At 34.1% G+C, this 15,879-nt stretch overlaps 1 protein-coding gene across 1 annotated transcript; it reads left to right on the forward strand.

The window, feature by feature from the left end:
* Positions 1 to 386: 386 nt before the first annotated feature.
* Positions 387 to 14,962, forward strand: LOC139900924 (GDSL esterase/lipase At2g19050-like). Its single transcript, XM_071883672.1, has 8 exons — positions 387 to 510; positions 799 to 853; positions 12,178 to 12,224; positions 12,488 to 12,691; positions 12,820 to 12,944; positions 14,013 to 14,258; positions 14,354 to 14,588; positions 14,745 to 14,962. The coding sequence occupies exons 1-8, from the start codon at positions 387 to 389 to the stop codon at positions 14,960 to 14,962; spliced, it is 1,254 nt and encodes a 417-aa protein (XP_071739773.1).
* The last annotated feature ends 917 nt before the right edge of the window (positions 14,963 to 15,879 follow it).

Below are 15,879 nucleotides of genomic sequence, written 5' to 3' on the forward strand. Positions count from 1 at the left end.
CTGAGTACAGTGGACACATAAACCCTACGATGACCCTAAATTGGCTAAGAGAAGTGGAGAGGGCGTTAGAAGCATGTTTTTGTGAGCCAGAATCCATGGTGTTATTTGCTAGTAGACTTCTCAAAGGTGAAGCAATGGAATGGTGGGACTCTATCACTGCATATTTATCTAAAGAACAGATCAGTTAAATTACCCGGGAACAATTTGATGCTAAAGTTCGTGAGCAGTATTGTTCTGAGTATGAGATGGAAAGATTGAAAACCGAGTTTTTGAGTATGAAGATGACAGAAAGTATGACGATTGATGAGGTTTTCAGAGACTTCACATCGAAACTAAGGTTTGTTCAGCAATGGGTACCAACTGAGAAGGATAAGATCCAGCATTTTATGCGGGTGATTAAGCCGGAGTATAGAACTATTGCGAGATTTGCAACCACATTGGTGCAGGCACATGAGATGGCGAAGGTTACAGAAGGTGATATCATGGCTGCGAAAAGAGAAAGTTCAAAAGGTGGAGCTTTTGGGGGAAAATCAGAAAGTCAAACAGGTGGTCAGTCTATTCAGCAATCAAGTAAGCAATCAGGGTTTCGTGGTAAGAAGTCAGGTGGGTTTAAATAGAAAAGTAAGTCGGGTATGAGCGGATCGGGTTCTAGTCAGTCTGGTTGGTGTAATGTTTGTAAATCGACTCATGGCGGTCCATGTTCTCCAATGACCCGGAGATGTTTAAAATGTAGAGTGTTAGGTCATGAATCAACCGCTTGTTCTTTTAAGTCTAATGTTTGTTGGAGTTTCCATCAAGAGGGGCATATATCTGCAAATTATCCATCTGCTTCGAGAGCCGGTTCTGGGGCAGGGTCAGGGGCGAGGTCGGTAACTTCTGGGGGATCTTCTACTTCTACTGCCGGGCAGAAGAGAAAGAACCCTCCAACAGCAGAGGCAAGGGCATTTCAGATGACGGTAGACGCTGCAACCGCTATCGATGATGTCATTACCGGTATGTTCTTGGTTAATTCCTTGCCAGCTCGTGTGTTATTTGATTCAGGAGTGAATCGTTCTTTTATGTCCTTAGGCTTTTGTGATAAGTTGAAGTTGCCTGTTAGGATGTTAGATGAGCCTTTGGGAATAGAAGTAGCTGATGGTAAAATGGTTCCATGCACATCATCTGTTTCTGGAATTACCATCGAAATTGACCGCCATTCCTTTCCTTTAACCTGTTTGTTGATGCCTATACCTAGCTTTGATGTAGTCATAGGCATGAATTGGTTAAGAGCTAATAGGGCTAATATTAAGTGTGATAAGAAGATGATTTCTTTCCATTTAGCCGACGGATCCCGAGTGATAGCTAGGGGAGAGCGCAGTGGATTTAACTTTCCTATGGTTTCCCTAATGAAAGCTCAGAAGTCGATATCGAAAGGGTGTGATTCATTCTTAGCCTACGTGATCGATGTTAAGAAAGAAAAGAAACAGGTGACCGATATCCCCGTTGTGTCAGAATTTCCAGAAGTGTTTCCAGATGATCTACCAGGGTTACCTCCAGTACGTGAAGTAGAGTATAAAATTGATTTGGTTCCAGGTGCTACGCCGGTTGTAAAAGCTCCTTACAGATTAGCTCCGTCAGAAATCTGAGAAATGATGTCTCAGATTCAGGAACTGTTAGATAAGGGGTTTATCCGACCAAGTTCTTCACCGTGGGGTGCTCCTGTTTTGTTTGTGAAAAAGAAAGATAGGTCGCTTCGTATGTGTATAGATTACCGCGACTTAAATAAGAGAACAATCAAGAATAAGTATCCGTTACCAAGAATAGATGACTTATTTGATCAGTTACAGGGTGCTTCCTACTTTTCAAAGATTGATTTACGTTCAGGGTATCATCAAGTACGTGTTGCAGAGAACGATATACCGAAAACAGCGTTCAGAACTAGATATGGTCATTATGAATTTTTAGTTATGCCATTTGGGTTAACAAACGTGCCAGCAGTGTTTATGGATCTCATGAACAGGGTGTGTCGTCAGTATCTTGACAAGTTTGTGATTGTCTTCATAGATGATATCTTGATATATTCAAAAACCGAGAAAGATCATGCTACACATTTGAGATTGGTATTAGAACTTCTGAAACAGAAACAGTTGTACGCTAAGTTTTCTAAGTGTGAATTTTAGTTGCGGGAAGTACAGTTTCTGGGTCATGTGATTTGTGAACAGGGTATTAAAGTAGATCAGTCTAAGATAGAGGCCGTAATGAATTGAAACTCGCCGAAAACACCGACAGAAATTAAGAATTTTCTGGGTTTAGCAGGTTATTACCGCCGATTTATCAAAGACTTCTCTAAAATAGCAGGTCCATTGAATAAGTTAACTAGAAAAGATGTAGCCTTTCGATGGACTGATGAACAAGAAAAGGCTTTTCAGACTCTCAAACAGTTATTATGTCAAGCGCCGGTTTTAACTTTACCAGAGGGAACAGAAGATTTTGTGGTTTACTGCGATGCGTCACACGCAGGTCTAGGTTATGTTTTGATGCAGAGAAATAAAGTTATAGTGTATGCTTCACGACAGTTAAAGAATCATGAACGAAACTACCCTACTCACGATTTAGAGTTAACTGCAATTGTGTTTGCTTTGAAGCTTTGGAGACATTATTTGTATGGTACACATTGTGAAATCTATACAGATCATAAGAGTCTTCAATATATATTTTCGCAGAAAGAATTAAATATGCGTCAACGTCGATGTTTAGAATTGATTAAAGACTACGATTGTGAGATTAAGTACCATCCGGGTAAACCAAATGTGGTCGCAGATGCTCTGAGTCGCAAGAAAACCATCGAAAATGTTAGATTTATGAGAATTGAAATAGTTTCAGACTTGATTGATCGATTGAAAACCGTTCAGTTAGTAGCTTTGAATGATGAAAACCTAAAGACTGAACAAATGACTAAAAGAAAATTTGACCTATGCAATGATTCTAGAGGATTAAAGACTTATAAAGATCGAATTTGGGTGCCTATGCTTGGAGATTTGAGGGATTTAATCCTTACTGAAGTGCATAAATCGATATTATCAGTGCATACAGGTAGTACAAAGATGTATAGAGACTTGAAAACATTGTATTGGTGGCCAACAATGAAGACAGATGTTGCAAATTTTGTTGAAAAATGTCATATTTATGCGCAAGTTAAGGCAGAACATTAGAAACCGTATGGATCTCTAAGACAGTTAGAAATTCCTCAGTGGAAATGGGATCATATAATGATGGATTTTGTAACCAAGTTACCCCGAACCCAGAAAGGACACGACATGATCTGGGTGATTGTGGATCATTTAACAAAGAGTGCTCACTTTTTAGCTACTCGTGAAACAGCTTCGTTGAGTGATTTGGCAGAGTTGTACTTGAAAGAAATTGTTAGTCGACATGGTGTACCGTTGTCTATAGTTTCCGACAGAGATACTAGGTTTGTATCGAACTTCTGGAATAGTTTACAACAGAATCTGGGTACACGTGTGAATCTAAGTACAGCATATCATCCACAGACAGACGGTCAGAGTGAACGGACGATTCAGACATTAGAAGACGTGTTGAGAGCGTGTGTCTTAGAATATGGTGGTTCTTGGGATTCGCATCTTCCATTGATAGAGTTTGCTTACAACAATTCGTATCATTCGAGTATCGAAATGCTGCCGTATGAAATGTTGTATGGTCGCAAGTGCAGAACTCCTACGTGTTGGTTAGAAGCAGGTGAGAAACAATTTGCAGGTCCCGAAATTGTTCAGTTAACTACAGAAAAGGTTGAAATTGCACGTGTGAAGTTAAAAGCAGCCAGAGACCGATAAAAGATGTATGCTGATCCGCGCAGACATCCTGTGACATTTAATGTAGGTGATCGTGTTTATCTGAAAGTTTCGCCATGGAAAGGGGTGATCAGATTTGGTAAACGTGGTAAACTAGCACCGAGGTTTATTGGGCCATTTTCGATCAAAGAAATTTTGAATGATCATACTGTTGTTTTAGATCTTCCATCAGAGTTAGCAGGAATACACAACACGTTCAACGTGTGCTATCTGAGAAAGTGCAAAGTGGATGATGAAAGTCAGATTCTTCCGTTGAAGGATTTGAAAGTTGATTTGACTAAGAAATTAGTGGAAGAACCGGTTAGAATAGTGGACAAGAAAGTTACAAAGTTAAGAAAGAAACAGATTCCTATGGTGTTAGTGGAATGGCGGCACAATTTAGGTTCTAACTTGACGTGGAAAACCGAGGGGTTAATGAGGGCGCGCTATCCCCATTTGTTTGACCTTGACCAGATTCCGAGGACGGAATCTTCTTAAGGGGGTAGATTTGTAACATCCTCAATCGGGCCTAGATGTAAGATTACTAGATTGCCCTTAAGTTTGTATTGCGTTATTATATGCTTTTATTTTTATTCAATATTTATTATTAAATAATGATGTGGTTAGGACCAGTTTGTGACAAGGGTCACATAACAGGTTTGTTTATTTAATTTGGACTCCGTTTGAGTTGCCAAATGACGTACGAAAGATATCAGATAACTGATAAATACCCGTGTGTTGTACAGTGTGGGAATTAAACCCACTTTTGATGTCTAGAGCTGGACATTTCTTGCATTTTCCAGATTCTTCCCAAACCACCCCGTTCTTCATCTTCCTCACCTACAATCAAACCCTAATCCTTGATCTTTAGCTAGAGCTCAAATTGTTCATATCTTTGTGTTCCTTGTGGTTCACTGATTCTTTTAAGGTAAGAATCACAAGCTTCCATGCTCTAATCTTTGAGAAATTTAAGGTTTTGTGTTAGTTTTCATAAAAGTGTAAATTTGTGTCAAAACAAGTGATTTAAGTATTGTTATAGTCAAATTGTTGTGGGTTTTGAGTCTATAACAAGTAGTGAATAAGTTGTGGTCGATTTTGGTGTTTAAAACGAGCTCTAGATCGAGATTTGAGGATTTCATCATGAAGTTCGTAGCCTTTGTTCAGTTTCTGATAAAGATGAACACAGTCGGCCGACTGTAGGTCGACAGTCGACCGACTGTGGGTTGAACCGACCGATTGTTGAGTGAACCGACCGACTGAGATTTACCTTCGACCGATTGATGTAATACCAAATGAATCGACCGACTGGGAAAGTCAGTCGACCGGTTGTGTCGACAGTCGACCGACTGTAAGAGTCAGTCGACCGACTGAGTGTCCAGGGCAGAATATTTTACCTAAGTGTTGATTTTTAGCCGTTATGCTGCCCGTTTGTATTTTGACGTTTATGATGTAAATTTTGAATATGATGTAAATTTTGAAAGATTTTGAAAGTGCATAAGTGTTAAGCAAAAAAAATTTTAGCGGACAGTTTTTGATACAAAAATTTATATATTGTGTTATTTGATGTTAACGAACACAAACTAACTTGTGTATATGTTTTTCTCAGGAGAAAAGGAGAAAGAGAAGGTTCAGTGATTAGATAGCTGAATACCTTCTCGTTTGCTGGTATTTGGTGAGTGGGACTAACTGGAGAATATACTATATAGAAGCATGTTATATTATGATTGTCATGCTTGTTAGATATACTTATTGTTGTGGTTAGTTAGTTCTTGTGATGGCTGCATGTTAGTTGATGCTTGTCTGCTGGAGCCCAGTGCGTCCCTATTGTGTGGTAGCCTCGGTAGGAGAGATCAACCTGCGGGTTGGGTTCCTCTGTGGTAGCCTAGACAGCCGTGGTGTATATATATGTGAATGACGCGTTCGTCGCGTGTGGATTATGTATATACATACGGTGGTGGAGGAACTTCTGGTAAGCCCCAGTCCGATCAACTGGTGGTTAATGGTTTGGCCGAGCCTCCAGAGTCTCTGTAGACGGCACTTGGGTGATGTTTGTGTGTTAGACTATTGTGACATGATTAGTATAACACTTATGTATGCTATATCCTGTAGTTAGTCATACTCACTTAGCTTCGTGCTAATTCCCCTCCATCTCCTCCATGCAGGTTGTTAGCTTTTGTAGATAGTGCTTTTGGGAGAAGACGGGCATGATGATGTTATGTTTGACAGGGTTAACTCTGATGTGGTCTTTTAGAATATGAACCGTGTACTTTTAAAACAAAATGTATTTACGTCTCTTCCTGTTAATATGTAAATTGTTTTAATGACATGTGACATCGGTTTGTACAAATGTCGATATCGTATTTAATTAATATTATGCTTCCTTCACGTATTTATTATAAAAAAATATAGCGGTGTCACAATAAACCTATATTTTTTCTGTTTAGATTCATAAAATAGAGTTCAATATGAAACCATAGCAATTTGATTCACTCAAAACGGATTTAAAACGAAGAAGTTATGGGTAAAACAAGATTGGATATTTTTTGATTGTTGTAGCTACGGGAAATATTGTAACAATTCTATACAAATCATATCTTAGCTAACTTATATTGTATTATACATGTATTCTAATATATTATGTAATCTTGGGATACCATAGACACGTATGCAAATGTTTTGACATATCATATCGACCCATGTATATATATTATTTGGAATAACCATAGACACTCTATATGCAGTAATGTTGGAGTTAGCTATACAGGGTTGAGGTTGATTCCAAAAATATATATACTTTAAGTTGTGATCTAGCCTGAGACGTGTATACACTGGGTCGTGGATTGATTCTAGATAATATATATCGATTTATTTCTGTATATCAAATTGTGGACAACTAGTTGTAGGTTACTAATGAGGACAGTTGACTTAATAAACTTAAAACATTAAAACGTATTAAAAATATTGTAAATATATTTTGAACATACTTTGATATATATGTACATATTTGTTATAGGTTCGTGAATCGACCAGTGGCCAAGTCTTACTTCCCGACGAAGTAAAAATCTGTGAAAGTGAGTTATAGTCCCACTTTTAAAATCTAATATTTTGGGATGAGAATACATGCAGTTTTATAAATGTTTTACGAAATAGACACAAGTAAATGAAACTATATTATATGGGTGAATGATTGAAGCCGAATATGCCCCTTTTTCTTGGTAACCTAAGAATTAGTAAACCGATCTACTAATTGACGCGAATCCTAAAGATAGATCTATTGGGCCTAACGAACCCCATCCAAAGTACCGGATGCTTTAGTACTTCGAATACGTTTTTATCATGTCCGAAGGATTTCCCGGAATGATAGGGGATATTCTTATATGCATCTTGTTAATGTCGGTTACCAGGTGTTCACCATATGAATGATTTTTATCTCTATGTATGGGATGTATATTGAAATATGAAATCTTGTGGTCTATTATTATGATTTGATAATATATAGGTTAAACCTATAACTCACCAACATTTTTGTTGACGTTTTAAGCATGTTTATTCTCAGGTGATTATTAAGAGCTTCCGCTGTTGCATACTAAAATAAGGACAAGATTTGGAGTCCATGCTTGTATGATATTATGTAAAAACTGCATTCAAGAAACTTATTTTTGATGTAATATATTCTTATTGTAAACCATTATGTAATGGTCGTGTGTAAACGGTATATTTTAGATTATCATTATTTGATAATCTATGTAATGTTTTTTTTAAACCTTTATAGATAAAATAAAGGTTATGGTTGTTTTAAAAATGAATGCAGTCTTTGAAAAACGTCTCATATAGAGGTCAAAACCTCGTGACGAAATCAATTAATATGAAACGTTTATAATCAATATGAACGGGACATTTCAGTTGGTATTCGAGTGTTAGTCTTAGAGAACCAAAAAATTGCATTAGTGTGTCTTACCAAGTTTGTTAGGATGCATTAGTGAGTCTGGACTTCGACCGTGTTTTTCTTCAAAAAATGATTGCTTAACATTTTTGTTGGAAACTATATATTATTAACATGTAAATATTATGTGATATATTAATCTCTTAACGTGTTTGATATTATGTGATAGATGTCTACCTCTAGTACAAATCCCATTGATTCACCTAATAATAATGAAGAGTCGAGTATATTTTGGGAAGATTCACAAATTCCCGAAGAGGAACCGGAAGAAGAGGAACCGGAAGAAGAGTAACCGGAAGAGGAGGAACCGGAATAAGAGGAACCAGAAGAGGAGGAACCGGAATAAGAGGAACCATAAGAAGAGGTTCCGGAGGAAGAAATATTGATACCTATAGTAAATCGATTAAATAAAAGAAAATCCTCAACCAACGGACCAAAGTTAATAATGGTCAATGGTGTTTCCGCCGAGGAAGCAAAATATTGGGAAGATTACCAATTTTCTGATGAATCGGATCCCGATGAGGATTCCAATGATGTTATAGAAATTACCTCGACCCAATTTAATAAAGCGAAAGAAAATAATAAGGGAAAAGGTATAAAAATAGAAAAACCCGATTCCAACCCCGATGAACTTTATATGTATCGACAACATCCGTATTTCCTAAAATGTAACAATGACCCAGGAACCTCTAAACCACCAGGTTTTTCTAAACCATTATGGAAAATGACGGCTCGTATTAGAGGAACACCATATATTCCTAGAAAATTAGGAAAACGAACCAAGTTCGAAGAAGAAGAAACCAGTGATTCAGATTAGAGGGTTGTAATCATGTTATGTATTATATGTATTGTAGTGTGCTTGTACTTTTAAAATAAAGGTTATGGTTGTTTTAAAAATGAATGCAGTCTTTGAAAAACGTCTCATATAGAGGTCAAAACCTCGCGACGAAATCAATTAATATGAAACGTTTATAATCAATATGAACGGGACATTTCATATATATATATATATATATATATATATATATATATATATATATATATATATATATATATATATATATATATATATATATATATATATATATATATATATATATATATATATATATATATAACAAGAGATTTATAAAAGCTAATGACCAAAACACTCTAACATTTAAGTTACATTTTGAATGATTTGGTTATTGATAAGTTAAGTTTATATTTTTGTTAAAGGTACACATCACGAAACGTAAAGTGTTAGTTTCCTAAGCGTACGAACCGTCGTTCGAAAAACTGAAGCCAGGACATGAGTCGAGTAACAACTTACGAGTCATTAGAACAAAAATTACAAATCAACTATGTGCGTAAATATAATATAATATTTAAATAATTATAAAGATTAAATATAATAAATAATTTAAAACGTGTGTTGGCAAGAAAAATAAATGGATACCAGCTGCCCAGGTCGATCATACGATCGCATGATAAAACCAAACACATCCCATGCGATCGCAAAGGATGGCTAGACTAATCAGATGTTATATAACGCGAAGTCTGGTGACCGAATTCATTCCACAAATTATCAATCATTCTCTCTACTCTTCTTATATATTATTATTATTATTATTATTATTATTATTATTATTATTATTATTATTATTATTATTATTATTATTATTATTATTATTATTATTATTATTAAGATTATTATTATTATTATTATTATTATTATTATTATTATTATTATTATTATTATTATTAATCTTATTATAATTATTATTATTAGTATTATACATAAAATACTACGACGAGGTCATGCACGAGTTATTTCAAAAACTGAGTTTCGAGTGGGATAGAGCTAAGAAAATTATGGGTTATAGCTATGGAGGTTATGGGTAATGTTCGAGGGCATGCTCGTGAGGTCAATCTAGTGTTTATCATCTCCGTTGTGTTTACGTACCTTTCCTGCAATATTGAATCACAATATTGATACGTGAGTACTCATAACTTAACTTTTATATATTAATAGTGTATCCCTGACTAGTGCTCGAGTATATAGGATTATGCATGCTTGTATGTTTAATATTGTCGTTAGATAGGTTATGATGAATCCTGAATTAGATACATATGCTACTAGGATAAGGTATATGTTATACATGTCGTTGGAAAGCTGGCGAAAAATCAATAACTTTTCATTTAGGAATCGTGCGGTTTTGATGAACGGTTTAGAAGATATAGTCAACTGAATTATTATTAATTTTAGTATTATTATTATTAAAAATTATCATTTCAAATAGAATTATTATTTACATATAAAATAATATTATTTATAATTATTAAAATTATCATGTTTATCTGAAAATATCGTATAGATCTTAAAACCTATATTTTCGTTAAAATTATCATTAACAACAATACTATTATCATTGTTATTATCATTAACATGAATATAATATTTTTATCAGAAATATTATTATAACATTTGTATTACTACAAAAGATTATTATTTATTATCAAGATTATTATTATCATTATTAATAGAACAATGATAATTATTATTATTACAAAATAATACAATTTTTATTTAGTAATATTATTTTATTAAATTAATATGTGATACAAAGATATTTTTACCACGCGTAATATAATTACATTAATAATACCTACCACTATAGTTATAAGATATTAAGTGAATTTTATAAATTTTACTACTTAAAATATATGAAAGTATATTTTATCATATATAAACTTTAATATAAATTTTTATTAATAAATGACTTTTATTATTTACTAAAATAAAATCTTATAAATACATTTAAATATATAAAACGACTATATTTAAGTTATATAATAAACATGTATAAATTTTGGAAATCATTTTGGGTTAAATTGACTTTTGTTGACTTTTGCATATCGATCTCGAGCATTAGGATTGTGATACACTACAACTTGACCTAAATTGTTAGACAAATATTGATCAACGTATAAATATATATACTTAATATAGGTTCGTGAATCCAAGGCCAACCTTGCATTGTTCAATGTCGTCATATGTATTTTTACTACAAAATACAGTATTGTGAGTTTCATTACTCCCTTTTAAATGCTTTTGCAATATATATTTTTGAGACTGAGAATACATGCGCTTTTATAAATGTTTGACGAAATAGACACAAGTAATCGAAACTACATTATATAGTTGAATGATCGAAATCGAATATGCCCTTTTAGTCTGATAATCTAAGAATTAGGGAACAGGCACCCTAATTGATCCTAAATATAGATCTATTGGGCCCAACAAGCTCCATCCAAAGTACCGGATGCTTTAGTACTTCGAAATTTATCATGTCCGAAGGATATCCCGGAATGATGGGGATATTTTATATGCATCTTGTGAATGTTGATTACCAGGTGTTCAATCCATATGAATGATTTTTGTCTCTATGTATGGGACGTATATTTATGAGAAATGGAAATGAAAATCTTGTGGTCTATTAAAATTATGGAAATGATCGATTATGATAAACTAATGAACTCACCAACCTTTTGGTTGACACTTTAAAGCATGTTTATTCTCAGGTTTGAAAGAAATCTTCCGCTATGCATTTGCTCATTTTAAAGATATTACTTGGAGTCATTCATGACATATTTCAAAAGACATTGCATTCAAGTCGTTGAGTTCAATAGAGATTATTGTTAAGTAAATGACAGATTAGGTCATATATAGGTTGGATATTATGAAATGGTGTGCATGCCTGTCAACTTTCGATGTAATGAAAGTTTGTCTTTAAAAACGAATGCAATGTTTGTAAAATATATCATATAGAAGTCAAATACCTCGCAATGTATCCATATGTTATTGAATTCGTCCTTATAGATTAGGACGGGTCGCTTCATTAGGGTTTAGATTTAGGGTTTAGAATGAGTTTTTTACACGAACGGTTTAGAGTTTAGAGTTTAGGGTTTAGGGTCTAGGGTTGAGGGTTTACGGAGTAAACCCGAAAACCCTAAACCCTAAACTCTAAATCGGGCTAAAAAAAAGTTGATTTTCAACATAACAGGATTAATTCGAACAAAAAAGGAGTAGTTCGAACCAATTTTCGTTCTACAATTTTGTAGAACCGAACAAAAATTCAGGCGGCCGAACAAAATTGCCTCATTTCGAACGAATTTTCGTTCTACAATTTTGTAGAACCAAACACAAAAGGTAGAACATGTGATTAAATGCATCTTAATTTTTGTTCGACCCAATTTTTTTTGTTCGTCCGCCAGAATTTTTGTTCGAATTTCTATATTTTTGTTCGTCCGCCAGTTCTCAGAGTTCTCACAGTACAGGAGTTCTCAGTGGATCCCTCCCAAATATATATATATATATATATATATATAGATATATATATATAGACGGAGTATATTATTGAGTAGGTTCTCCTTGTGTTTTCCTTCTAAAGTCACTATTTCATGGTTTACATGTGATCTATGTGATTTTACTTTATTCTGTATTCCAAGCCTAACATAACTTTCTACATTATAGGAAGAATTATTCCCAACCTTGTTTTAGTTTTATTCAATTATCAAAATTTGAACATTTTGCCTAACTTATATTTACATTCCCACATAATTTTTGACCACATAGCTTTTTTTTTCTCGAATTTAAATCTATATTTGTTCAACTTTTCCTCCAAAAGAAATATGCATAATTGTCAATATTGCATATTAATTCTCACCTTTGTAGCTTTCAGGCACTTGGGAGTATTTGTTGTCCACGGCAAACCAAAAGTCCCGTGCTACTTCATATTTGGCGACTCGTTGGTCGATAGTGGCAACAACAATCAACTTGTGACGGAAGTAAAAGCAAATTACCCGCCTTACGGAATAGATTTCAAAGACGGTGTCACTGGCAGATTCACCAATGGTCGAACCCTTGCAGATTTTATCGGTCTATCTCTTTCGTTGTTTCAGTCATTATAATTTTCCCGAAAAATTAACGGCACTTTGAAATAGGTTTTGATCTTTTAGATTTATGGGTAAACCAACTAAAAGACCTTGAATCTGTTTAAGTTGCAGGTGAACTTTTGGGATTTGATGAGTATATTCCAACGTACGTCACAGTAACTGATCAACAAATGAGTAAAGGTGTAAACTACGCAAGTGGTGGTGCAGGCATTCGAGAAGAAACTTCAAGTCATCTGGTAACTAAACTAACTCATTATAATGAAGTTGTCAATAATAATGTTTGAAAACAATGACTCGAACCTGGGTACCCAAGCAACCAAAAATACTGAACTTCACACATGTTAATCAAGTTTTTTATTTACATAAGAGAACTAATTATATAAAGACCAAAATAATCCCTTTAAAAGTCCGAAGTAAAAAGACCAAGTTGAAATGTAAACAATACTTTTACATTTGATAGTAAAATATATATTCTCGAGCCTTCATAATAGCCTTTAGGCACATTATGCTAGACATGGGTAAAATTCATTGACTTTTAAATTTCGGCATACATATCACTAAGTAAATGACTTTGTTAATTAATGTGCCTTTTGAATTTTTGAATGTATTTAATGCACAAAACTAGTTAGGTTTGTCGTGATTATTTGTATGCATGTTTTATGTTTGTACAAAACAATTGTTATGTTTGTGGTAAATATCAATATGAGCAAATATTTTGAACTAGTTGGTGATAACTATCAAGATAGCAGGTCCATTATAGATTATGGGTAATTGTAAACTACTTTTGAAGAAATAAAAAATAAAAAGATTGGAAACCGGTTTCTTTAAAAGAACAGATTTCAAAGATGCATTAATACTGCTGTTAATTTAAAACGTAATTTAAATAAAAAATGGGATAAGGAACCGGTTTCTTACAAGAAACAGGTTTCTAATCCAGAGAAAGTGAACCCGTTTTATATAAAAAACCGGTTCCAATTTGTAGCTTTAAACATCGGTTTTGAAACCGGTCTCAGGTATAGAAACCCGGCCCCATTAATAGAAATCGATTTTAAAATCAGTTCCTATACCCCTTAAAACCGGTTTCTATTTTGCGTTTTTTGTAGTAGTGAAAAGTCCAGAGTAAAAAGAACAACATGACCAGGATGAACAGTAAACAACACTTTCACGTTTGATATATAGATAATTATAATTATAATTGTCTATAGATGGGTAAAACAACAATTTTTTAGCCAATGTCCCAACATTCATGAAATTCATAATTCTTGACACAACATTGACATAATTCATTTCTAATTTGATGACAGGGTGATCGTATATGTTTAAAAAAGCAACTAATTAATCACCATACAATAGTTTCGCGGATGTTTCACTTGCAACAAAACAGGACACTCACCAAACAACACTTAAGCAAGTGTATTTACCTAGTTAACATAGGAAGCAACGATTACATCAACAACTACTTAAAACAAACCTTTTATACCACAAGCCGTATGTATACAACAGACCAATACGCAAGAATCCTTGTACGAGAATACTCTCAACAACTAAAGGTGCATTGTGTTACTCTTCTTTCATCTTTTGTTTTTTAGTGTTACATATCTTTTATTATGATCTCATTCAAAAGGCCATTTTTGACATGTAATAGCGTATGTACGGCTTGGGAGGTCGAAAGATTGTTATTTTTGGCCTTGGCCAAATAGGGTGCACCCCGGCTGAAATATCCATCTTTGGCAACGGCGATCCATGTGTTGAGTCCATCAACGAAGCAGTTAAACAGTTTAATAACAACCTTAAGGTGCTTGTTGATGAGCTAAATTCCAATAACCTGGATGCAAAATTCACTTTCATTAATCTTACAAGTATTGCGTCGCAACAACAAGGTAAGACCAAAACTTTTTACAATCTATGAGTCATTTAATAAGCTTTTCAAAAGAAAAAAATTAATTAAGTCATTTTATAAAATTCTGATGATCATTGTCTAAAATATGCGTAACTAAAAATCATGTGATGTTTGTAAATAAGTTGAAAATTTTCAGGTATGGGCCGTTTTATGTATGTTCCTTGTTGTATATTGCGGGATGATGCACAATGTGCTCGAAGTACTGTTTATTGTCCGGTTCGTGAGCTTTCAATGACCTATGACGGTTTCCATCCCACAGAAGTTGTAAACAATCTCACTGCAAGAGCGTCATATATTTCGATATCATCGACAGATGTTTCTCCATATGATATTAGTCATTTGGTTGATCTTTAACGTTGCAAGAAAACTACACATGATTTTGTGGTTGTAATCAAGTTACTACAATTAGAAAAAACTGCAATTTGGTAAGCCCCACTTGCCCGGGTAAAGAATATTATAAAAGAATATTATGTAAATTAAAAATTCTACGGCAAAAATTTGGAAACTGTTATAATTCAGTAGGCTTATAACTACCTTTAGTGGTTTGATTCTTGATGTTATAATTCAGTAGGCTTATAACTACCTTTAGTGGTTTGATTCTTGATTAAGAATGCTAATAATGAAGTGTAAGAACAAAGGTGATAATGGAGAGAAAGAAAGAAACACTTTGTAAGTGTGAGAAAATGGTACAAGTTTAATGCTTGCATTCATGGCTATTTATAGCAAAAATATCACAAGTTTAGGTAATACAATAATATTACTTTTGTGTATCAATAATTGACTATCCATTTATATATATATTTATATATTATAACACTCCCCCTTGGATAGCAATTTTGTTTGTTTAAGATCAACTGTAAGTTACTGCCTCGTTAAAAACCTTGCTAAAGAAAACCCAGTGGGAAAAAAAAATTTAGCTAAGGGAAAAAGAGTGCAGCATGGAGTTGACTCCCCCTCAAGTAGACATCGCTTCAGTTGTTACATCTTTTGAACATGTCTCATGCCAATGTTATGAACGCGTGTTCTGAAAATAGCAGTTGGAAGTGCTTTCGTGAAAAAATCAGCAGGGTTTTTGCTGGATTGAACATATCTCATTTCAATCTCGTTGTCCTTAATGAGATTTTGAGTGTATGAGAAGAATCTAGGAGGTATGTGTTTGGTTCGGTCACTTTTGATATACCCTTCTTTCATCTGTGCTATGCAAGCTGCATTATCTTCATAGATAATTGTTGGACTTTTATCGCGTTCTTGTCCACAAGAATCAGTAATGA

Source organism: Rutidosis leptorrhynchoides, chromosome 3 (genome assembly GCF_046630445.1).
Source record: "Rutidosis leptorrhynchoides isolate AG116_Rl617_1_P2 chromosome 3, CSIRO_AGI_Rlap_v1, whole genome shotgun sequence".
Classification (NCBI taxonomy): domain Eukaryota; kingdom Viridiplantae; phylum Streptophyta; class Magnoliopsida; order Asterales; family Asteraceae; genus Rutidosis; species Rutidosis leptorrhynchoides.